At 41.7% G+C, this 25409-nt stretch overlaps 1 protein-coding gene across 2 annotated transcripts in view; it reads left to right on the forward strand.

Annotated features, from left to right (window-relative positions):
• LOC126458235 (uncharacterized) overlaps nucleotides 1-25409 on the forward strand; it is a 182536-nt gene that overhangs the window by 143164 nt on the left and 13963 nt on the right. Inside the window, exon 1 of one of the 2 annotated variants that reach the window (XM_050095132.1) lies at nucleotides 19772-20018. The exons of the other annotated variant lie outside the window; for it this stretch is intronic. Within the exon in view, the coding sequence (XP_049951089.1) occupies nucleotides 19799-20018 (220 nt within the window). The 5' untranslated portion in view covers nucleotides 19772-19798. Of the gene's footprint in view, nucleotides 1-19771; nucleotides 20019-25409 lie in introns of those variants that run through there. 2 annotated transcript variants of the gene reach the window in all.

Below are 25409 nucleotides of genomic sequence, written 5' to 3' on the forward strand. Positions count from 1 at the left end.
TGCTTCCTCTTCTTTAACAGACAACGAATTTGTCCTGGTGTGAAACACTGAGAAAGTGTACTTCTCACATCCGAGCATACACATTTGTGCTTCTTAGTGTGAGACACATTAGGTTTTATAGATGTAGCTTGCTTTATAACTTCTTTCATGGACTTAATTCTTTGTTCCAATCGAACATTTTTAATCTTCAAACTAACCAATTCTTTCTTCAGTGCTTGAATTTCCTGGTCTTTAAATGAAATTAGCGGATCAGTAAAAACGTCTGTGTTGCTGGATTTGTCCAGCTTACTTTTCTTGGGAGATAAAGTTTTCAACGTTGAGAGAGCTCTTTTTTTTTTACTGTTCTAGTGTCACAGCGACGTTCTCTCTCTGTTAGAACACTACCGGTAACATTCGCGGTGCTGGGACCTGGAACTTCGAATACATTTCCGTGCCAGTTTGGTATTTTTAGAGACGGAACAGCATTATCCTGTAGCAGTTTCCGTGTAGGTAGACCTAACAATTCATTCTGCAAGTCTCGTTTGTAATCGCTTTCACAAAAATGTTCAGAACAAACTCTTGCATTATTAACATTAATTTTGTCCTCTCGTTTACAACGAGCAATCCACTTACGCTGTAGTTCAACATTTTTTGGAAAACGATGATAAATTACGCCTTCAGTCTTACGTCCACTATTACTACATTCAGCAACTGCACAATACGACGTATTTGTAGACATAATTCCAAGAACGAAGCTACAAGACTCACGGAACAATTCCTTTCCAACTGAACACTCGGCAGGACAAGAATTACACACAAACTAACGTGTAACACGAACTCGCATGCACGCCTTCGATAGAAACACTGAGCGACACCGTTGTAAACAAACTGCAGTAGCTGCCAGGTGACGTCACAGCTCGAGATTCATCATGGCGGATAAAGGAGTGGGAGGTCGCATTTACACTCCCCTGCGGCCACCTTGGTGCAGGTCTCATTACATTCGACGCACCTTGACTGCAAATTTTTACGTCTGTCTGGTGATTCGACCTGTTGTGCTGCCATTCATTAACACCATTCCAGGCAGGGTGTTTTCCAACAGATAACCCTCGCCATATACCACTGTTGTAACCCAACATACTCTACAGAGTGTCAACAAGTTGCCTTGGCCTAAATTTTTAAACAACATAGTTGCGTGGAGATAGCAGCGATTGGGTTACTTATAATCAATCAATCAAAATGACAGTCACAATCGCGTTATTTATTTTGTCGCTAACCAGTTTCAACCCGCGATGGGGTCATCTTCAGGGCAATTTACACCATTTGGTCGCTTGCTGGAGTTGTCGCCCTGCCTGTGCACGGTTGGTAATTCAACCAACCGTGCACAGGCAGGGTGACAACTCCAGCGAGCGACCAAATGGTGTAGATTGCCCTGAAGATGACCCCATCACGGGTTGAAACCGGTTGGCGACAAAATAAATAATGCGATTGTGACTGTCATTTTGATTGATTGAGTGCCTTGGTCTGATCGATCACCAGATATGTCTCCAATCGAGCACATCTGGGACATCATTGAACGACAACTCCGGCGTCATCCACAAACCGTACTAATCGTCCCTGTAGTGACCGACCATGTGCAACGGATATGGAACTCCATCCCACAAACTGACATCCGGTACCAGTACAACACAAAGTATGCACGTTTCTATGCTTGCATTCAGCATGCTGGCAGTTACACCGGTTGTTAATGTACCAATATTTCATGTTAACAATGCCTTATCTCACGCTTACAATGTTAATGACGTAAATGTGTTACCTAGACAAACGTATTCCCGAATTTTCAGTACTCTACATTAATTATTTTTGGTGTCACTATTTTTTTCCCCCTCAGTGTACTTTGCACAGTGGAACTAGTTTCGGTCATAGACCGTTTTCAAGCTTAGGAGGCATAAATGGCACGAATGTTATACCATGACGTAAATGATTAGAAGTTGCTGTTTCAGGCCTAACATAGTCAATAAAATTATCACCTTATAGTAACTGTACAGCCGGCTACGGTGGCCGAGCGGTTCTAGGCGCTTCAGTCCGGAACCGCGCGACTGCTACTGTCGCAGGTTCGAATCCTGCCTCGGGCATGGATGTATGTGATGTCCTTAGGTTAGTTAGGTTTAAGTAGTTCTAAGTTCTAGTGGACTGATGACCTCAGATGTTAAGTCCCATAGTGCTCAGAGCCATTTGAACCAGTAACTGTACAGAGCACGTGTCACCAGAAGGTTTATTCAAATCGAAAGTCAAAGTTTTGTTAGAATCGGCCTGCTACTTACTTGGCAGAAGGTATAACATGACGGAAAAATGCAGCAGCAAACCACTTCCGTATTTGCTAAGGAAATATGATTATCCACAAACAGCAGGAGAAGTGCATAGCACCGGATGTGCTTAACAGACTACAGCAAAGAATTTAACTGCGTATATAACTCAAAAAAAACATGGGAAGTACTAGTTTTCTGCAAATACTAGTGTATCTTACATAGCTAATCAGAAATCTGTACAAAATCCAAGAAGCAGCATTAAAAGTCCAACAATGATGTACAAAAACGTTTGAGATAGGTATAGGAATCAAATAAGACGTATCTTTTCAATTTGTATGGTGAATATGTGATCAGGATTCGAGGTCTAACAGATACGAAAACTGGAATTACAATTCTAATTTACTCAACAACTTAAGATATGCCGGCAACTTAACACTTATACCAGGCAGTGAAGAAGATATTAAAAGAATACTGGAAAAAATACGAAAATGAAGTGAAGAAGTTAGCTTAAGGCTGAATTTTAAGGTAACAAAAATTTTGACGACAGGAATCGAACAAATGTAGTGATAGACGAAGAAACAATTGAGGAAGTAGATAAGAAGACATTTTTAATATATATTAGGAGAAAAGAAGGTGGACATAACTTGAAGAAGAAGGCTACAACTTGAAAAATCCGCTGTAATTAATTTGTTAATGTTTAAGAATCTTGAAACCCTCTTTTTACTAAACCTTTCTTATCAATTGGAAGCCGCTTTATAGTCATATATTGGGAACTACTTAACAGCTAAAGCTGCTGGAAGAGTCTTCATTCATTTTGAATCCCATCAACTCATAAGAACTTTTTTAGTGAAATGGAAATAGTAAAACGAGGTTTGAAGATTCTTAAATATTAACAATGTACTTTAACAACTATGGTGGCACTATGTATAAAATAATACGCTATAATTAAGGTAAGCAAGTGGTAAAGAAAAGAGAGCTGTCACTACTCAACAAAACAAAAAGGCTGTAAGTTTTATCTTTCCAACAGTTTTCTGCGGATGAGAGCCTTTGACAGTGGAAAAAATTGTATCACAAGAAAATCGTCTCATTTTAACTGAGGGTTTCATGGACTGAAAAATTAGAAAATTAAACAGTCCTGGAAAAAATTAAACCAAAGATATATCTGGGGGCCAAAATACTACAGATGATATTAAGGTACTTTTGGCGTATCAGAAGAGCACAAGGCTTACTAGAAAAGTCGTAACACTCGGACGAACGTGAGGTCAATGACATACACGAAAAGCAAGGAGATACTGGATAGACGGCATCAACGAAAGACCGGAATGACCGCAGAAGAACTGAGGATCAGAAGAGTGTCCAGAGTGCACGGAGGGACAATGTTCATCAGGTGACCAGGACTCGGAGATCACTTGATGTACCATTACAACAACAAACATTGTATCACTAAAAGGCAAGCACACCGAACTGCTGTATTCACACAATCGCTGAGCCCACCGCTACCGCCTTCTTCTCGCGCGTAAAACTGTAAATTTGGCAACAGCCCTTTCACCATTTAGTTTCATCGCCTGGTCACTGTGTGTTACGGTGGAATTCCTCCACGCTCAGCGGGTCAGCGCGACTCTTCTGGAGCAACAAGTGCTGGTGGGATCCGCACGCAAATCCACTGGCGCCGTCCCCTCATCGCCGGTGTATCGTGGCGTGTCTCACGCAACCCCAACTCCAGATGGCAGACAAGGAAATTGCGAACGACTTTTCTCTCTCCTAAATTGTCTGAGTCATAGCCTTCCTTGCTGTCGCTCGCGGAATTCTTCGGTATGTTCAGTGGCTTCACCACAGCAATTCCACCTGCCTGTCGCAAATCCCTCTGAGATAACATGAGAACATGGCCCACTGGCTCTGGCTACACAGTAATAATCTGTCACAGTAATAATCTGTCTGTGTTGAAACTTACTGGGGAATTAAAACCGTGTCCAGACCGGGACTCATTTGCCTTTCGCGGGCAAGTACTCTGCAGCAAAATACAAAGGTCCCAGGTTGGAGACCCCGTCCATCTCAAATCTGTAATATGCCTGGAAGTTTCGATTAACGTACACTCCACTGCAGAGTGAAACATTCATTCTGGGACCTCTCATGAACTTCGTTTTAGTGGCTATATACATACAGGAAATAGGACGCCAGTGTTTCTTTTCTGAGAATCGACTATTTGAGGTATAAAATCTTCATTGACGTAATCTACAAGCGTATCTAAGCTCTGCAGATCACTGTAACGTGCGTCGTAAAGGGTACTTTTCGACCCGTGTTGCTCCTTGTTATTCTGCTCCATTATTAGTCTTTGCCCCACCTACGTTCACGTGTTATTAATGTGAATCTGCCCCTCTTACGTTCACATGTTGTTAAAGTGGCGCGGCTCGCATAAGGGTGAGTGACGTAAATGCACTGTTCTCGGGTTGTCGGTCGAGTAATAGGCCCGTCGTGCTGAAACGTTTCAGTAAGGCTTGAACTAATCTTCATTGACGTAATCTACATGCGTATCTAAGCTCTGCAGATCACTGTAAAGTGCGTCGTAAAGGGTACTTTTCGACCCATGTTGCTCCTTGTTATTCTGCTCCATTATTAGCCTTCGCCCCACTTACGTTCACATGTTATTAATGTGAATCTGCCCCTCTTACGTTCACATGTTAACGTGATGCAGCTCACGCAAGGGTGAGTGACGTAAATGCACTATTCTCGGGTTGTCGGTCGAGTAATAGGCTCGTCGTGCTGAAACGTTTCAGTAAGGCTTGCGCTCGTCATCCACAGTAGTCGTGATTTCGATTTAATATGCCAAGCAGAAAACTTCTGGAAACGTTGTATGAAGGCAGCCCTACTACTCGGCAACCAAAGGATACTTCATCGGTGAAATTCAGCGAGAAACAACGTACCGTCATATTCTTGTGGCATGTCCATTAATGTCTTGTCTTTGTTTCTGTTTCAGGTAAGTCCGTTCGCTGGCGCCACATCTAGCTCGTCACTCTGTGCGAGGATTCCGAGACGTGGCTCTCAATAGCGTAAGTACCCCACTGCACGGCAGCTTCATAAATTGGCAGTATGTCATCGTTTCAGAACCATCCGTAGCGTGATTTGGAGTCATGAGCCATGTTTGCAGTTCAAATGCAAACCAAAACAGAATCTGTCGAACAAATTTTTTTCAGGTCAGCAACGACTCTTTGAACACATATTAATAAAGAACGATAATTCAGAAATAATATTTCTACACACATGACTATTCAAAGATTCTGTAAACAAAATCTGGATGACAGGGCGCGCAAATGTTTATGCAGCCTACCAACACTACACTCTAAGACACAAAAAGAAAAAACTATGCATGACGGAAGAGTTACCCGAATGGGTTGGTTGGTTGGTTTTGGGGGAGGAGACCAGACAGCGAGGTCATCGGTCTCATCGGATTAGGAAAGGAAGTCGGCAGTGCCCTTTCGAGGAACCATCGTACCCGAATGGGACGGAACTCGGTACATGTGATGTACATGTACAAACAAAAGATTACAGTTTCAGAAAAGTTGGAATATTTATTCAAGAGAAGGAGCTTCAGAAACTGAGCAATTCAATAACACTAAGGTTCACCTCTGGCCCTTGGCCTTGATTGACACAGATGTTGGATGTCCTCCCGATCGATATCGTGCCAAATTATGTCCAATTGGCGAGCTAGATCATCAAAATCCCTAGTCGGTTTGGGAGCCCTGCCTATAATACTGCAAACGTTCTCAATTGGAGAGAGATCCGGCGACCTTACTGGCTGTGCTGCAAGGATGCCGCCGATGACAACCAAAGGGGTCCTGCCATGAAAAGAAATGCCACCCCAGACCATCACAACTAGTTGTCAGGCCGTAAGGCGGGCCAGAGTCAGGATGGTATCCCGCTACTGTCAGGGGCTCTCTAGACACGTCTTCGGCATGGAATCTTACGGACTGGAATAGAATTGTCTTCAGTGATCTCCCGCTTCGCAATGAACTCCGATGACCAAAGAAGACGTGTCTGGAGACGCCTCGGACAGCGTTGGGATACCAAACTGAATGTCGTCCGTCATACGGCCCAACAACCAGGAGTGAGGCTCAAGAGTACCATTTCTTTTCATAGCAGGATTCCTTTGGTTGTCATCCGCGGCACTCTTACAGCACAGCATATCGTCGACGGTTTTCTACGCCCATGTTTGCTGCTCTTCATAGCAAGCCATCCTGGGCTTACATTTCAGCACGATAATGTTCGCCCGCACACGGCGAGAGTTTCTACTGCTCGTCTTCGTCCGTGCCAAAGTCGCCGACCCTCTCACCAATTGAGAACGTTTGGAGCATTATGGGCAGGGCTTTCCATCCAGCTTGGTATTTTGACAATCTAACGCGCCAATTGGACAGTGTTTGGTACGGCATCCCTCAGGAGCACATCCAAGAACTCTGTCAATCAATGCCAAGCCGAATAACTGCCTTTATAAGGACCAGAACAAGTCCAGCACGATATTTACTTGCTCAGTTTGTGAAGCTCTTTCTCTTGAATAACTCATCTGATATTTCAACATTTGTAATCGTTTGTTTGTCTGTACATGTCCATCACATCTACCGATTTCCGTCCCATTCTGACAATTCGCGGTGTGTTTTTTTTCTTTTTTTTTTTTTCTTAGAGTGTATTTTCGTTTGAGATAAAGTGGGGGTGGAATATTAGCCAAAGAATGGGCAATAATTACTGTTTCAAACTTCCGCACATCTGAAATTGTTAACTAGTCTCACTGGAGATGTGGCAGTGCAGCAAAAAGCGGTGACTGGCGAATCAGAGGTTATCGGGTCGCTGAGGCAAGTGGGGAGTCTCGCAATTGTATCATGACGCACCGTCCTTCGTGACAGATATCCTTACCAGGTGAGAGTCGTAGGATTTGCTGCCGCAAGAATGTCAAGAAGGAAGAGGATGTCTAGTTTTTGTCAGGGATAGCCAAACAAATTCCATGCTTAGAAAGTAAGAATAGGTTGAACTAAGAACGCCTCAGGAGCTGATAAGATACCTGTGTAGATGTCCTTGTATTTGATGCGTACTGAATGTTTGGGTTTAACTGACAACTGTCCGAACCTACCGTTATAGAGCACTGAAATTCACAAACACTGTAGTGCTTACTGTTTTGGCTCAGTTGAACCGTTCTTCAAAACTGGGACCTATCACAAAAATCCCCAGCTCTATATCTGTATTCAGCAAGCCACCTTGCAGTGTGTGGTGGAGGGTACTTTGTATAACATCGTCACATCTCCCTTTCCTTTTTCTGTCTTGGAAGGTTCGCGCGAAGAACGAGTACTGGGTAAGCCTCTGTGTGGGCTCAAATCTCTGTAATTCTCTCTTCATAGTGTTTTCGCGAGATAACGTAGGAGGAAGCAGTATGTCGGTTGACTCTTCTAGAAACATAAGCTCTCGGAACTTTAAAAGTAAACACCGTCATGCAAAACGGCTCTCTTGCAGCGCCTGCAACTGGAGTTGATTGATCATCATTACATTACATTTCATGTTTTCCATGGACCCCTTGGAGAGCAGTCTCTAAGATGTGGAAAGAGTCAATGTTCTTTTTTAGATACTTTTTTACTCAGATACATGGATATTGTACAATTCTAATGCAGACAGAATTATGAGCTATAATCCGTGCGAAGATATTCATCGATGGAGTAGAAGGAGTTGGCCAACAGGAAGTTCTTTAATTCACTCTGAAACCGATCTTCATCAGTTACAAGACCTTTGATATGCTCTGGTAAGTTACTGAAGATGTGAGTACCCATGTATTTGACTCCTTTTTGTACTATTGTTAAGCTTTTATAGTCCTTATAAAGATTGTTTTTGGTTCTAGTATTATAATCATGTTTTGCACTATTTTGTGTAAAAAGAGACATGTTGGAAATGACAAAGGACATCAGTGAGTATATGTACAGAGAAGTAGTAGTTAGAATACCAAGTTTCTTAAAGAGGTCTTTGCATGATGATCTAGAACTGACACCAGATATAATTCTAATGACTCGTTTCTGAATTCTGAAAATGTTCTCTACATGAGGGGAGTTTCCCCAAAAGATGATTCCATAACTCATTAGTGAATGGATGTAGGCTGAATAAACTAACTTCTTCATTTTTAAATCACCTATTTCTGCTATCATGCGTACTATAAATGTAGCTGAACTAAGGCGTTTCATTAAGCCTAGAGTGTGAACTTTCCAGTTTAGGTTGTGGTCAGTTTGTAGCCCTGAAAATTTGACACTGTCTACAGCTTTAATTTCATTGTTTGAATACATTATACGTATATGTCAGGTATTCTTTGTGAGGTATTAAACTGTATGTATTAGGTCTTGTCAAAATTCAGTGACAATCCATTTCCTGTGAACCGCCCATTGATACTTACAAATATTTTACTAGCCGATTGCTCCGTGAGATCACGGGTACTGTTTCTAATACCAACACTTGTATCATCTGCAAACAAGACAAAATTTGCATTTTGTGACAGTGCATATGGAAGGTCATTAATACGTATATAATAGGAACAACAAGGGACCTAAAATAGAGCCCTGGGACACACCTTGTCTAATGGTTTCATATTTTGAATGACTATTGTTCTGTGGTAAGCCTGATACAGATGTACACTGTTTTCTATTAAAAAGATAGGATGAGAACCATAAACCTGCTACTCCAGGTATCCCATAATATATTAACTTTTGTATAAGGATATCATGCTTAACACAATCAAAAGCTTTAGCCACATCACAGAATATTCCAAGTGGTAATAACTTTTGATTTATTGATTCTAATATATCATCTGACAATCCTTTCCAAAATACAAACTGATTGTGAATGAGAATATTTTTCTTTACTAAGTGTTTATAAAGTCTATTGTACATAACCCTTTCGAACACTTCTGAAAATATTGCCAATAATGAAATGGAATGGAAGTTTCCCACTGATGATTTGTCTCCTTTTTTGTGTAATCATTGTGACTCTTTCCTGCTTACTAAATCAGCATGAAACGAAGCGCGCTGCTCTTCTTTGGATATTCTCTGTTTCCTGTATATCCTACTCGGTAAGGGTCCCATACGAACATTATTCTAGTATCGGTAGAAAGAGGGTTTTGTAAGTTACGTCGGCTGCGGTTGGTCTACATTTTCTGAGTGTTTTCCAATGAATCACAGTTTGGCATCTGCCTTACGTCCGATTACGTTCGTGCGGCCTCTCCTCTTTAAATCGCTCCATACTCGTACTCTTAAATACGAGGTGCGGCTAGAAAAAAACCGGACTGATGCTGGAAAAAACATTTATTTATAATTATTTACAATTTCATGTTATCTCCTTCAATGTACTCTCCTCCTCGGTCTCTACACCGCTCCATACGAATTTTCCACTGTTCATAGCAATGCTGCAGATCATTTTCGGTATGTCCATACATTACTTCCGTCGCTTTTTCTTTTACTGTTTCAACAGTCTCAAATCTAGTTCCTTTCAAAGCTGACTTGACTTTAGGGAAAAGAAAAAAGTCACAGGGGGCCAAATCAGGTGAGTAGGGTGGATGATGTAAGATGGGAATGTTGTGTTTTGCCAAAAACGTCTTCACTGACAACGCACTGTGAGCTGGGGCATTGTCTTGGTGAAGGATCCATGACTTTTTTCTCCACAAATCGTTCCGTTTTCTCCGTACTCGCTCACGTAGGGTAGCCAGGACGCTAATGTAGTAATGCTGATTCACTGTTTGTCCCTCTGGTACCCAATAAATGTGCACAATCCCTTTGATGTCAAAAAAAACAATCATCATTGCCCTGAATTTCGATTTTGACATTCGTGCTTTTTTTTGTCATGGAGAACCAGGAGTTTTCCAATGCATCGATTGGCGTTTAGTTTCGGGATCGTAAGTAAAAAACCACGATTCATCGCAAGTAATAACATTTTGTAAGAAGGTGGGATCACTTTCAATGTTTTCACGGATGTCAGAACAAATCATTCTTCGGCGTTCCTTCTGTTCAATTGTGAGACACTTTGGAACCATTTTTGAACACACTTTGTTCATGTTGAAACTTTCATGAAGAATCTGCCTAACACTTTCCTTGTCAACTCCTGTTAACTCAGACACTGCTCTGACTGTTAAACGGCGATCTTGTCGAACAAGTTTACCGATTTTTTCAATGTTTGCATCAGTTTTTGCTGACAACGGTCTGCCAGTGCGAGTGTCATCGCTGGTGTCTTCGCGGCCATCTTTAAATCGTTTAAACCACTCAAACACTTGTGTTCGCGATAAACAATCATCGCCGTACACTTGTTGTAACATTACAAACGTTTCACTTGCAGATTTTCCTAGTTTGAAACAAAATTTGATGTTAACACGCTGTTCTTTCTGTACACTCAACATTTTCCGACGCACAGACAAAACGTCAACTACTTAAAACAGACGCCACGGGCAGACTGAGTGCAGGAGGCAGATGAAACTCGAGCAGTAGGCGGAGCGAGAGTCACGTGACAGGCCACGCGACTTTCAGCCTTATTGCATTCATTTTATTGTTTCACCAGTACTAGTCCGGTTTTTTTCTAGCCACACCTCGTATTTTGTGGATGTGATGTCTTCCAGTCATTGTTCTGCAATCGTGTATCATACGATGATGAGCCTTCCTGTCTATGTATTCACAATACATTACATTTGTTTATGTTGAGGTCAACTGCAAGTCCCTGCTCCAGGCGTCAATCCTCCGCATCTCTTAATGTTTTTCCCTACGATTTTCTAGCGTTGGGACTTCTCCCAACAGCATCGTCCGCATCCGACGTTATCCACAAGGCCGTTTGTATGTATTGTGAAAATTAATGGTCGTGTGACATTCCCTTGGGGTACTCCCGAAGATACTGAAAACTTCTGTCCGTTGAGAATGGCATACCGTGTTCTGTTTAATGGAAACTCTTCAGTCCAGTCACACAGCTGGCCTGGTATGCCGTGCGCTCGTATTTCGTAAGGCCATACGCTCGTATTTTGTTTATTAGGCGGCAGTGTGGAACTGTATCAAATGGCTTACAAAAGTCAAGTAACACGATGAACAGAGGAAGCTGTTTCCACACGATCGCTATTTTCGGAACCAGTGTTGGTTCCTACAGAGGACTTTTCGGTTTCCATAAATGTCATAATATGCGAGCATAAAACATGTTCGAATATGCGCAACGAATAATTATTTTGAGTCTGACTGGGGACATAAATTTGCATTTCACGGCCTAACGTCGCGTTATTCCTACAACTCGCTCGAGACGCATAATAAATTCATAACTTCAAAGGGGAAAGATCTCAGTCTCAGAATAAAAATCACTCCCTGAAAATATCCCACTTTCTTAAATGAAAGGAAAATAGAACTGAAATTTAAGACTGGATCACCATCCAGCTACTCAAATACTCTCAAGCTGTAAAAGGAAAACAGTGAATTGCTGAACAAGCAAGTCTTGACTGTATTCTGAAAAAATTGGTACACTCAATGCGCCTTGTAAGATATACGTGTCTCGTCTTCGGAAAAACATCTATACACTCAATGCGCCCTGTAATATTAGTCATATTTTCACTGACTGAGATCCAGTGAATATCAGATTCAATAATTTATTCTGGCCTGACGCAACCAATTGTCAGACTATAACATTTTTGTAAATATGATTGTAATGTTCCAAACGTGTTTGCAATGTAATCTTAGACTGCAAATTCTCTAAAGTGATTTATGCTGCAGCGTCCCAAAACCCAGTGTGACAATACAGCTCTCTACTGATACTAATACTTACAACTTAGTAGCTTTCCCTCTTCTGTGAAACTTTATTACGTTGGACTGAAAATGGTAACTTGCAGCCTGTTCCATGACCTTAATAATTAGTGATTTGGACATTTAAAGTAACTGTCTGCGCAACACATTATTGAGCAACCGCTGCTACAACAACAAACACTACGTGCAGATACCGATGCTGCTTTGGAAGCACATAGAAACAGATAAACCTTCATTGTTCCCTAAACAACCCAACAACGCTTTGTCATGGGCCTAGTATTAATACTTTCCTGTGCAACGAAGATCTGTACTGGTCTGCAATACTACCTGTAATGAAGCACTCCTTGCACGTTGGCCTGAAATAAGTCACGATACTTTTACAGTGTGCTGGAATTCAATAGTTATTAAAACAGCTCACTCCAAAGTACAATGCGTGCTCAGAGATTTAATAACACTAATCACGCAACTGTACGATGTATGTATAGATAGATCGTGCTAGTAAGCTCTCAATCATTAGGAGGAAATACGTAAATTCTGGATCAAGTGAATTAAATACCTGTTTCAATTTAGTTCCTATATTTTAACTACGAAAAACATGTTCAAACTAAAAGTTAACATCTGAAAATAAGTACTAGTCTCTTTTAAACAGTGTTCACAGCAATAATCACTTGAACACAAGCGCGAAAAAAGAAACATTATGTCTACATTACCCGCATTTAAAACGGTAAAAAGTGATGTAACGATTTCCAGAACACATGCATGATAATGGTGAAATAGCTATCCATCCAAATTTTGCCAACCATGAATTTGACTGCCACGTAATAACTCGCGAAATTAATAATTTGCTCCACGCGTATTGCATCAGTGATTCCAGTCGGAGCATAATGCAAAATTTATGACACATGTTACCTAAATCCATATACGCAGACAAGAAGAAACCGCATCCCAATACTCAGTCTCCGTACACCATCACTGCCCACAGCACAGAGTTACCAACTTGGCCGGTAAGAAGCAAAAAAATGTTCAGATGTGTGTGAAATCTTATGGGACTTAACTGCTAAGGTCATCAGTCCCTAAGCTTACACGCTACTTAACCTAAATTATCCTAAGGACAAACACACACCCATGCCCGAGGCAGGACTCGAACCTCCGCCGGGACCGGTAAGAAGCAAGTGACGTCATCCACACGTAATAACATCATACAGACACCTTAGAAGGCAAATTATTCAAATGTTTACTAATCTATAAACAAGCAGAAAGCATTATTTGGCTTTAGAATGTCTCTGAAATAGCAGTATACGCATCCCCGCATGTGTTTGTACTACATGTTTAAAACGAAACAAAAACCTATTTCCTCGTACTGAATTTTTAATAGTATTTTAACACAAAATTTTAAACATTAAAAAACAGTTTTAGCTTCTCGAATTAAATCATAGCAATATTCCACTCTGCAACTGCGGAAGCAGCTTATATTCAATAGGCTGTTACTCCGTAAAATGCACGCCAGTCTCACGAAGTTATTATCACTCATTAAGGAATTTGGATATCCTACTGCAGCAGTAATTAGTTACGAGCTCATCAAAATCTAAATCTTTATATAAGTAAAAGTTTCATCCCTATTTCTTTATATTTGTATCTTACTCTAAAACATTCATTTTGGTGCCTTACGGAATAATAATCACAGAACACACAAAAAAATGTTTATTCTCTTTCCTTTAACTAACTAAAAACATTATTGGGTGACAGATATAACTGCTTAGTAGGTTTTCATGACAATTTCACAGTTGGTGTTTTTCGACTTTAGGATACGAAACATGACTCAAATAACCTTCCTGTTGTCAGAAATTTCAGTTACTCCTAACCATTTTTCCAACTGCAATTTCCTCTCTAAATAGCATGCTTTCTTTCTGTATCGGTCCCGTGAGATCATTAATAGTTTTTCATACGCCGCGAGATTTCAGCCATCAAATCAGCACGGACTGTGACGTTCACAATCATTCCAGCATCTGTTTTTCTTTTGTTACGATCTTAGCCACGCATCCCTGAATTCCTTCGACGTCTGTTGTGATCCCAACTTATAGGCGATTTCCCTTATACAGTATGTGATCAAAAGTATGCGGACACCTGGCTGAATATGATTTACAAGTTCGTGGCGCCCTCCATTGGTAATGCTGGAATTCAATACGGTGTTGGCCCACCCTTGACCTTGATGACAGCTTCCACTCTCGCATGCATACGTTCAATCAGGTGCTGGAAGGTTTCTTGGGGAATAGCAGCCCATTCTTCACGGAGTGCTGCACTGAGGAGAGGTATCAATGTCGGTCGGTGAGGCCTGACACGAAGTCGGCATTCCAAAACATCCCAAAGGTGTTCTATAGGATTCAGGTCAGGACTCTGTGCAGGCAAGTCCATTACACGGATGTTATTGTCGTGTAACCACTTCGCCACAGGCCTGCATTATGAACAGGTGCTCGATCGTGTTGAAAGAAGCAAACACCATCCCCGAATTGCACTTCAACAGTGGGAAGCAAGAAAGTGCTTAAATCACCAATGTAAGCCTGTGCTGTAATAGTGCCACGCAAAACAACAAGGGGTGCAAGCTCCCTCCACGTAAAACACGACCATACCATAACACCACCGCCTCCGAATTTTGCTGTTGGCACTACACACGCTGGCAGATGATGTTCACCGGGCATTCGCCATAAGCACACCCTGCCATCGGATCGACACATTGTGTACCGTGATTCGTCACTTCACACAAGGTTTTTCCACTGTTCAATCGTCCAATGTTTACGCTCCTTACACCAAGTGAGGCGTCGTTTGGCATTTGCCGGCGTGATGTGTGGCTTATGAGCAGCCGCTCGACCATGAAATCCAAGTTTTCTCATCTCCCGCCTAACTGTCGTAGTATTTGCAATGGATCCTGATGCAGTTTGCAATTCCTGTGTTATGGTCTGGATAGATGTCTGCCTATTACACATTCTTCAACTGTCGGCGGTCTCTGTCAATCAACAGACGAGGTCGGCCTGTACGCTTTTGTGCTGTACATGTCCCTTCTCGTTTCCACTTCACTATCACATCGGGAACGGTGGACCTAGGGATGTTCAGGAGTGTGGAAATCTCGCGTAGAGACGTATGACACAAGTGACACCGAATCACCTGACCACATTCGAAGGCTGTGAGTTCCGCGGAGCGCCCCATTCTGCTCTCTCACGGTGTCTAATAACTACAGAGGTCGCCGATACTGAGTACCTGGCAGTAGGTTGCAGCACAATGCACGTAATATGAAAAACGTATGTTTTTGGGGGTGTCCATATACTTTTGATCACATAGTGGAGATGGATTGCATTTTTCTACAACCATACCACCAAATCTATTTCTTGATTGTCTTCGCTAACAAGATTTACGTTATCGTCTCGTTTTACATTGCCGGAAAAAAAGAAAAAAATGGAACACCCTCAAAGGCTGTGTTTGGTGGCAGCAAGGTATAAAAGGTGCGTACTGAGAAGGCGATCAAAGATTTTGCCTGAAATTTAGCAACTTCATTGATATGAAGCAATCGCAAAACTGTACGAGATTAAAGTAAAGCACGATTTTAATGTATTTTGTTGTTATTGGTCTGGTGAATCTAATAAAACATGTCCCAGACGTGTATCTGCAGCAGTTTTTCAGAACATCCAGAGAAGCAAAGATTATTATACAAGTAAATATGTTTACTTTCCATTAAGAATGTAGAAACGTTTATGTCGTTGTTGGCAACCGTTAGTGAGTTGTTTCAGCCGTTTCCTAACCTTGAAACGAGTTAGTTTTCTATATTTTTCAGTGAAAGAACATAATAATAACAGTCAATACACGTGAGACATCATTTGCTCGCATTATGAATGCAATAGATGAAATTAAGAACAACCCTGTGAAACTGAAACGAGCAACAAAATCTGTTCATACACGTGCAACTAAATGCATTGAACTCAGTGGAGACATTTTTGAACATTTATTGTGAATGTATTGTAAAATTGTATGTACACTCTACAACTTTAACACTGAGCTTGGTCTTTTCCGGTTTAACATGAATTCACGTGTGCTACGTTATTAATAAAAGTAGATTATCTGACACATTCATACAATTTCAGTGAACGTTATTAACATCATTTTTCCAAAATTAAATTCTCTATAACTACTGTTGAAAACTTTGTGCAGTTGTCTGCAATTTAAAAAACAGATTGGGCCAAGTACTCAATAAATTGAAAATTTTACCTAATTACTTCTTTGCTTCTATGGATGTTCTGGAAAACTACTGCAGATACACGCCTGGGACATGTTTTATTAGATTCACGAGATCAATAACAACAAAGTAAATCGAAATCGTGCTTTACTTTAACCTCGCACAGTTTTGCGATGGATTCATATTAGCGAAGTTGCTAAATTTCAGGCAAAACCTTTGATTAGGCGTAACTCCGTAACTAAACATTTGCGGACCTATGTTTATATGAATTTTTTCTTTAGTTTCACTTTTAGAATAACATATTAAAATATTTGCATATCTTCGTGAATCACCCTGCATATTGGCGTAGATCTGAGAGTTTCCTATCCCAGAGTGCTCTCTCCCACGTGAAGGGTCTCATTGTGTAGGGAGGGAGGGAGGCATCAGTCACAACTGGCGGTCACAGTTGGTCTTCCTGCAGCGTAATGTAACCAGTGCCCCCTACACTACACAGGTTGTTATCCCTGTGCTACTGCCATTTCTTCGACAAGAAGGTGACGTGCTCTTTCGGCACATACGGCTGCTGCAACGTAGCTTGCTCTTAGTGGTGTATAACGGCTGCCCTGACCAGTACGATCACTAGATTTCTTGCCAATCAGCGTAAATCACTTAACAGAATCAAGTATTCCGGTCCAGAATGTATACCAGTTAGGTTCCTTTCAGAGTATACTGATGCAACAGCTCCATACTTAAGTCATATACAATCGCTCGGTTGACGAAAGATCCGTACCAAAAGACCGGAAAGTTCCAAAGATGACACCCGTATTGAAGAAAGGCAACAGGAGTAATCCACTAAATTATAGGCCCATGTCATTAACGTCGATATGCTGCAGGATTTCGGAACATATATCGTGTCCGAACATTATGACTTACCTCGAAGAGAACGGTCTATGCACACACAGTCAACACGGATTTAGAAAACATCGTTCTTGTGAAACACAAGTAGCTGTTTACTCATACGAACAGTTGAGTGCTACTGAAAAGGGATTTCAAATCGATACCGTATTTCTGGATTTCGAGACTGCTTTTGACACTGTACCACACAAGCGGCTTGTAGTGAGATTGCGTGCTTGTCGACTATTGTCTCAGTTATGTGACTGGATTCGTGATTTCCTGTCAGTGGTCACAGTTCGGAGTAATTGATGGGAAGTCATCGAGCTGAACAGAAGTGATTTCTGGCGTTAGACAAGATAGTGTTATAGGCCCTCTGCTGTTCCTTATCTATATAAACGATTTGGGAGACAATGTGAGCAGCCGTCTTCGGCTGTTTGCAGATGATGCTGTCGTTTATCGTTTATCCACATGAGTGCTACAAGGAATTCGTTAAACTTCAATTACACAAAAAATCAATAAAATCTAAAGGCCGTAAATTCAATTATATACCTAGGAACTACAATTACGAAAAACTTAAATTGGAAAGAACGCGTAGGAAACGTTGTGGGAACTGCGTTTTATTGGCAGAACACTTAGAAGATCTACTAAAGAGACTGCCTACACTACGCTTGACTTCCTCTTTTGTATTACTGCTGCACCGTGTGGGATCCTTACCAACAGTGATTGACGGAGGATATTGAGAAAGTTCGAAGAAGAGCGGTACGTTTTGTATCATCGCGAAGTAGGGGAGAGATTGTCACTGGCATGATACAGGATTTGCAGTGGACATCATTAAAACAAAGGCGTTTTTCTTTCTTTTTACGAAATTTCAGTCACCAACTTTCTCCTCTGAATGCGAAAACATTGTTGACGCAGACCTACGTACGGAGAAACCATTGCCATAATAAAATAAGGGACATCAGAGCTCGCACGGAAAGACATAGGTGTTTGTTTCTTCCGCGCGCTGTTCGAGATTGAAATAATAGAAAATTGTTGTGAAGACACGTAAGTCTGATTTGCAGAGTATCTATGTAGATGTAGATATAGATGAATCAAACGCCTATGGGACGTGATGAAGCTGGAACTCACTCAATCTCCAGTGTCTTCAACAACCATTGCCGAATTGCAACAAAAGACGCAAGATGCTTGGCACAGTCAGTACCATGATGCCATTGGGCACCTCTGTGGTCAGCCGCGCGGGATTAGCCGAGCGGTCTAGGCGCTGCAGTTATGGACTGTGCGGCTGGTCCTGGCAGAGGTTCGAGTCCTCCCTCGGGCATGGGTGTGCGTGTTTGTCCTTAGGATAATTTAGGTTAAGTAGTGTGTAAGCTTAGGGACTGATGACCTTAGAAGTTAATTCCCATAAGATTTCACACACACACACACCTCTATGGTCATTTGTATGCGAGAATACACCCCTGTCTTGCCACTAGAGAGGGGTACACTCTGTTTGATGCGACTGTTCGAGCAGCCTTTCCTGTGACATGTGTGTTTCATTTGGTCTCAGTTTGTTATCATATGTCCCTACAACGATAAACTACCTGTTACCTCACTTGTCAATAAAACGGCCTTGTTCTTGGTGGTGACTTTTTTTTCCGGCAGTGTATATCGCTTCATAATATTATGTTATGTTATGTTAACTGGGGACGTAGAAACGACGGAGAGGCTACGTCCCTGCCGCAGCCGCAGTGGTCCGCAGCCCCACGACGACTACCGCAGTCCACTTCACCCCTCCGCCGCCCCACACCGAACCCAGGGTTATTGTGCGGTTCGGTCGCCGGTGGACTCCCCAAGGGAACATCTCACACCAGACAAGTGTAACCGCTATGTTTGCCTGGTTGAGTAGTAGTGGTGTACGCGTACGTGGAGAACTTGTCTGCGCAGCAGTCGCCGGCACTGTGTAGCTGAGGCGGAATAAGGGGCACCAGCCCGCATTCGCTGACGCAGATGGAAAACCGCCTAAAAACCAACCATCCACAGACTGGCCGGCTCACCGGACCTCGACACAAATCCGCCGAGCGGATTCGTGCCGGGGACCGGAAAGCCGTGCCTTAGACCGCACGGCCAACCGGGCAGGCATTTCATAATATTACCCTAAACAGGTACGCAATTTGTTGTGCCCAAGATCTTGGGAAACAAGAGTAAACAACTGTGAGTTGATGTGAATTCTGGTCACCACGTTTCATGTCCCAGAACTGCTACTCGTAGCACAAAACGCGCTTCAAACCAACTATGCGACTGTAAACAGAAACGAACAGTGCAATGTGACGGTAGTCTGCCGTTTGTATTGCGTCTGAACGCTTGTCAATAGACTGTGTTTCCACTACGTATACACGGAAGAAAAGGCTTCAAAAGAAACTGTTGATACTTCCGGGAGACTGCCGCGAAAGCGAATCTGCACCTGGACTGTTGCTAGCGCGCTTAATGCCCCCACGCAAGTGCGCACAAGCGCCGACGTGACGGCTTGTCAGCTCGTCAGCCTTTCTGTCCGCTGACGAGGCAACGGCCCACGCCGGATGCCTGTGTCTCCGTTTGCTTGTACACGCTCTCTCTGGCAGTCAGTGCCGCAGAGACAACCGCAGCGCGCTCTTGCGCAATACGCTATGCCTCCGGAAATGAGTCGTTGCTTTGTTCTTCCGTGGGAAGAGTTCATCGACAACGAATGCCTGATAGAGGAGATCCAGAAACGGCCTCCTCTGTACACGAAAGAGAGCGCAGAGTATACGAATGCGGATTTGAAACGGAAACTTTGGGAGGAGGTTTGCGAGTTGCTCTTCCCCGCGACGTGGGATAAATTAACAGCAGCACAGAAAACAAAGACAGGTATGGCAGTGCAAATTAACGTTCTTGAATTCCTCACTAACATTTGACATCCACAACTCCACAAAGGTAACTCTACCCTTTTCAGTGCCTTGCTGTCTTCATGGCGATACGTATGCGTGTTGCCGATGATTGTTTTCTAATGTTATTAATCCATCTCCCAGTACAGCATGGTCTCGCCCTTGTCTTACCTCCTGGAATTCTCCATTTATCATTCATTCGCCTGGCTACATGTCAACCCAACGCCATTTCATTTTCATTACAGTGATAATGGCGTTTCTCACTCTTGTCAGTTCCATAATTGATTTGTTTCTTTTGTGTATCACCCAACAATTACGAAAAGAATCTCGTGCTTGCTCTCTGACAAACCGTAATTTTTTTGTATGGTTTTCGCGTCAAAAGGCAACGTATCACCGTTCTAAGTACGTTGCAGACGTATAACAGAAAACAAAGAGTAATTTGTCTCCTCAAGCGCAACAAATTGTACTTTCAAAGTGGAGAACAGTGACACAAGGTGTTCCTCAAGCCTCTAGTCTCCTGCTGTTCTACGTTAAGGATTTTATCATTACTGCCAGCGCTCCATCGGTTCTTTTTACACATAATGTATCTGTATTACGTAACTGACTCCCTGACTGCAATATTAACACACTCGATAGCTTAAAACTATGCTTCAAAATAAACAGTTTGACTCCGAACGTTTCAAAAAAATATTTATATCTTTCAGGACCCAACAGTAAAATGTCGAAAATTAAAGTAAGCTTTAAATATAAGGGCGTAGCAAGATTTCCAGGACTAAAGTTAGATAACACTTCTGTCTTGAAATTTCCATACTGCGTACATACTAAGTCAATTGTGTATTTTGGCAGTTGCCTTGCAAACATTATCCTGTGCCAGTGACATTGACAGATGAAAAACTGGATACTGAAGTGTTGTTGTTGTTGTGGTCTTCAGTCCAGAGACTGGTTTGATGCAGCTCCCCATGCTACTCTATCCTGTGCAAGCTTCCTTATCTCCCAATACCTACTGCAACCTACATCATTCTGAATCTGTTTAGTGTCTTCATCTCTCGGTCTCCCTCTACGATTTTTACCCTCCACGCTTCCCTCCAATACTAAATCGGTGATCCCTTGATGCCTCAGAATATGCCCTACCAACCGATCCCTTCTTCTAGTCAAGTTGTGCCACAAATTTCTTTTCTCTCCAATTCTATTCAGCACCTCCTCATTAGTTATGTGATCTACCCATCTAATCTTCAGCATTCTTCTGTAGCACCACATTTCGAAAGCTTCTATTCTCTTCTTGTCTAAACTATTTATCGTCCACGTTTCACTTCCATACATGGCTACACTCCATACAAATACTTTCAGAAATGACTTCCTGACACTTGTGTCTAATGAAGTACGATCGTCTTCTTTTTTTGGGGGTGGGGGGGGGGGGGCAAGCTCTAGTAATAAATCGCGTGTATTGAAGCTCTAGACAAAAAGTCGTTCGGAACATGTATGCTGCACATCCAAAGGAATGATGTCGTCGACTATTTAATATATTGGAAGTTTCAACACTCAACATTCTAAACATCTACTAGATAATAACCTTCTTATTTAGTAAACTAGAATAAATCATGTAAAAACATTGTGAAAAATTATATAGCACAAGAAATTAAGATAACTACTATCGCAAGTTGTCGGATTCGAGTAATTGTGCGGCTGTCATAGAACTGTGACTGCGCATAACATGGTGAACGATCACACGTAGAAGTCATTACATCTGATCTGTGATACAAAATGTCCTGTACCTTAAACTCCACGTAAAACTGTGTCTGAAATTGAAGCCTCAAAACTGACCGTAGCAAATGCTGCATTGTAGCTACGAATATCATAAAATAATTCGTTGAGTTCTATTTAACTGCTCGATCATTTGAAGAAAGTCTTTGATACAATGCGCTGAAAAATAAATTTTGTGTTAACGGCAGTAAATTAACTTTTCCTTTATGACTAGTCTCAAAATTATTTGGAAGTACGTTCAGTGCACATTTAAATGTGTCTATCAAAATAGTAATAAAAATATCTACGTCAGTGTCCACATTATTCCTATTACTTTGTCTACGAAAAAACTGCCTCTCTCTACCTCTTTGTCTTTCTATCCAACCATCCGACCCGTTAGTGATCTTCTTCCAGGCATACCTTAAAGCAAATATAGTTTCCGCATAATAAGGAAAAACGTAGCTATTCAGAATAAAGGAATTGAAAATTAGGAACTTACTTCAATTTTGTGGTAATAGCGACAAATGTTAGTTCAATTCACTCTTAGACAAAAGTAAGTGTGAAAACGACGCCAATAATCAACGTTAAGTACAATCTGTGTTGATCCGAAGGCTCCCTTACTACATTTTGTTCTCCACTGCTGACAACATCAACGACCCAGTGGTTCTGGCACTGTAGCTATCCGGTATGCGTGTGTTGCTGGAAATGAACCATCTGCAGCATTTAAAAATGAACGTCCATAGAATGCGACTTCAGGAAACGTGGTTACTTTCGTGTGTCATTTCTACCACAGTACGTGAACGGTATGCGGGGAAGAAATTGGTAGCCGTGTAAGAGACAGAGGAAAATTTTTCTCCTTTTGACTCTCTTAATTGCTACGCAGACACATGATTTTTCTTGTTTGTACACATCTGTCTTTCGGTTTATATAAGTTTCATTGGTCTCCTTGTAACTCCATGTTCACATATTAATATTAGGGTTAGTTGCTTCCTATTGAGCGATTAAAACTATATGCAAAAAATCCCCATATATGGGAATGAAAATCTTCACCAGGTTGAAAGACGAGAACATTCTGAACATGAAGTTTGCACTTCTGAAAATGAAGCTAAATTATAGTGTCGTACATAAAATAAGGTCACTACCTAGTGTAAGTGTTCATGAAGGGTCAACTGCTAATCTAAGCGTGATGCTATTGATCATTAGCTTTATTGTGTGAATGTAATTGTTAATTCTCAACAAGGTATTTATTAACTTTATAATAATGCACCATCCAATTAGCTATAATTTTATCTCAGAGAATTATATTTCAAATTTTTTACTCTCCTATATCATTGAAATGCGGTAGGGAGCTGGGGTTGAGTAGAAAGGTACTGGGCCATAATGAATTTATTTGCGTTTCTAAAAACACTAATGAATTTATTTTTAAAAAGCAGAAATCCAAGAATAATATTAAAAAATTGCCTCCAGAACTGAAAAGACTAAATTTCAATAACACAACTGATAACAAACACCTCACAACGGCAACAGAATAAAATCACTTCGTTTTAGTAAAGAACATTGAAGGAAGTAAAAATACATGTACATTACGAACAGCAAAACGTATGGTCAAATGAATATGTCACAAATATCAACCATCGGCTATTGCCTTCGAAGTAGCCAAAATGTCTGACACATGTGGTTCAAATGTACGATGATAGAAGCGGTGGCAAAGGCAACGCCAGTAGCAATAATTCCTCCTTCTCTACTAACATAGGACGGCGGTTGCCGCTATCACAGTACTAGAAACCTTCATTAAAATTTTCTTTAACTAGACCACAGCTAACAAGAGATACAGTCACCTATCCTGTGACACAGAGACAACTAGTTAATTATTTAGTAAAATTTAAACATACTACAAATGCAGGGAAGTATGGACATTGTGCAAACAGTTTAGTGAATAGCTTGAGCACGTGATACCAGCCAACAGGTAACTATAGACATGCCTTAGAAATAAAGTAGATAGAGTAAAGAATTTTCACTGACTACAAAGTACAATTCATAAACCAAAAGAATTACATCTGCATTCTATACCCTTAGATTCTGAACCATTGACAAACGCTTGCTTAGAGAGCGCCGAGAGAAGGATATAACAAAGATTACTCGTCGCCGGAAACCCACGGGTATCATCCAGCAGACGCCACCGCGTCCAGTACTTGCAAAGGTCAGACTGGACTCCAACCCGGCACCACAATCGACACAAAGTGCTTGCGACTTCAGTAGCAGAGGACACGCCGAGTACTGTGCGTCCTGCCGAAGTGGCTTTTAACGAGCAATGTTCACGGCTGCGACTAACAGTCGGCCCCGCCAGACCCGCAGTTAACGAAAGTACCACTCCTCTTGCCAACGGACCATGGCAGACACTTGGCCACAACACGTCGTCGGAGTCACACTCTCCACTTCTCCAGGTCGCCGCAGAGCTCAACTACCTTCTCCTCCGACCTGCCCTCTGCCGGCGACAGTAACGCTCCATGCGCTCTTGCGGCCAGAGGGATTCCAAATCCGCGCGAAATTAAACGCGAGTGCATGGCACAATCATGATCATATGATTAATGTATGTATGTTATGAGACGAGTGAGTCTCTAGTCACTATTCACTATGCAGCTCTCCACGCTACTCTACCCTGTATGTCTCCATCGCTATTTCAGCCTACATCAATTTGGACTTGTCTAGTATGGTCAGGTCTTGGTCTCCCTCTATAATTTTTATACCCTCCTCGCGTAGCGCCCCCCCCCCCCCCCCCGCCCCCAAATTCCCTCCATTACCAAATTGGCTTCACCTTAATGTCCCACCAAATTGGCTTCTCCTTAATGTCCTGTAAATAATGGTTACGTAAGTTATTGTAACGAGTATTTCTGGTTTTTGCATTTCGTGTTTTATAGCTTTCGGATATTGTATGAGAGACATAATTACGAACACCGTAGCTGATACTGGAACTGTTCTTTATTTTCGCGACAAGTATCAATCTGAAATTATCCTCATATGGTACGATCAACATCACTGTATTACAGAGCATCAGCTGTTCAGCACACGGCCTCATTGATCCACGAATTACTGTCAGGCGACTTATCCCTCTTGACGATTAGGCTTTGACACGTCCCCAAACAAAAATAACGATAAAACCATGCTGTGCTACATATTACGATATCGTAGGTGATCCTTGGTAATCCCCTGATGTACGCTTTACAACGTACCCTTGTTTTCTAATTAGGAACCGTGATTTTGATTATAGATTCGCATCGGCCGCGAGTGTGTTTGCTCTGATATTCGGTTTTATAGCGGACACACTACAAAAAATACTGACAATATAAATCGAATACCACTAGGATTATATTAGGTAAATTGCTGGTTTATTGCCGTGTCAAAGGGAATGTCTTACATGATTAGGTGGATACGGTAGTCCATCGCATTTTTAACTGATACCACACGTAGGCAGCACAAAGCGAACAAGCGCTATCGAACCACATTCTCCCACATAAGCACTTTACTACCATCACGCATGCACGTAAGTCACAAAACCAGAAACAATATAGAAATACTACAATAAGAATACCCTTTCAAAAGCACTGAAGTAATGTATAATAACTGTGGTGGTTTT

This window comes from Schistocerca serialis, chromosome 2 (genome assembly GCF_023864345.2).
Source record: "Schistocerca serialis cubense isolate TAMUIC-IGC-003099 chromosome 2, iqSchSeri2.2, whole genome shotgun sequence".
In the NCBI taxonomy this organism is placed as follows: domain Eukaryota; kingdom Metazoa; phylum Arthropoda; class Insecta; order Orthoptera; family Acrididae; genus Schistocerca; species Schistocerca serialis.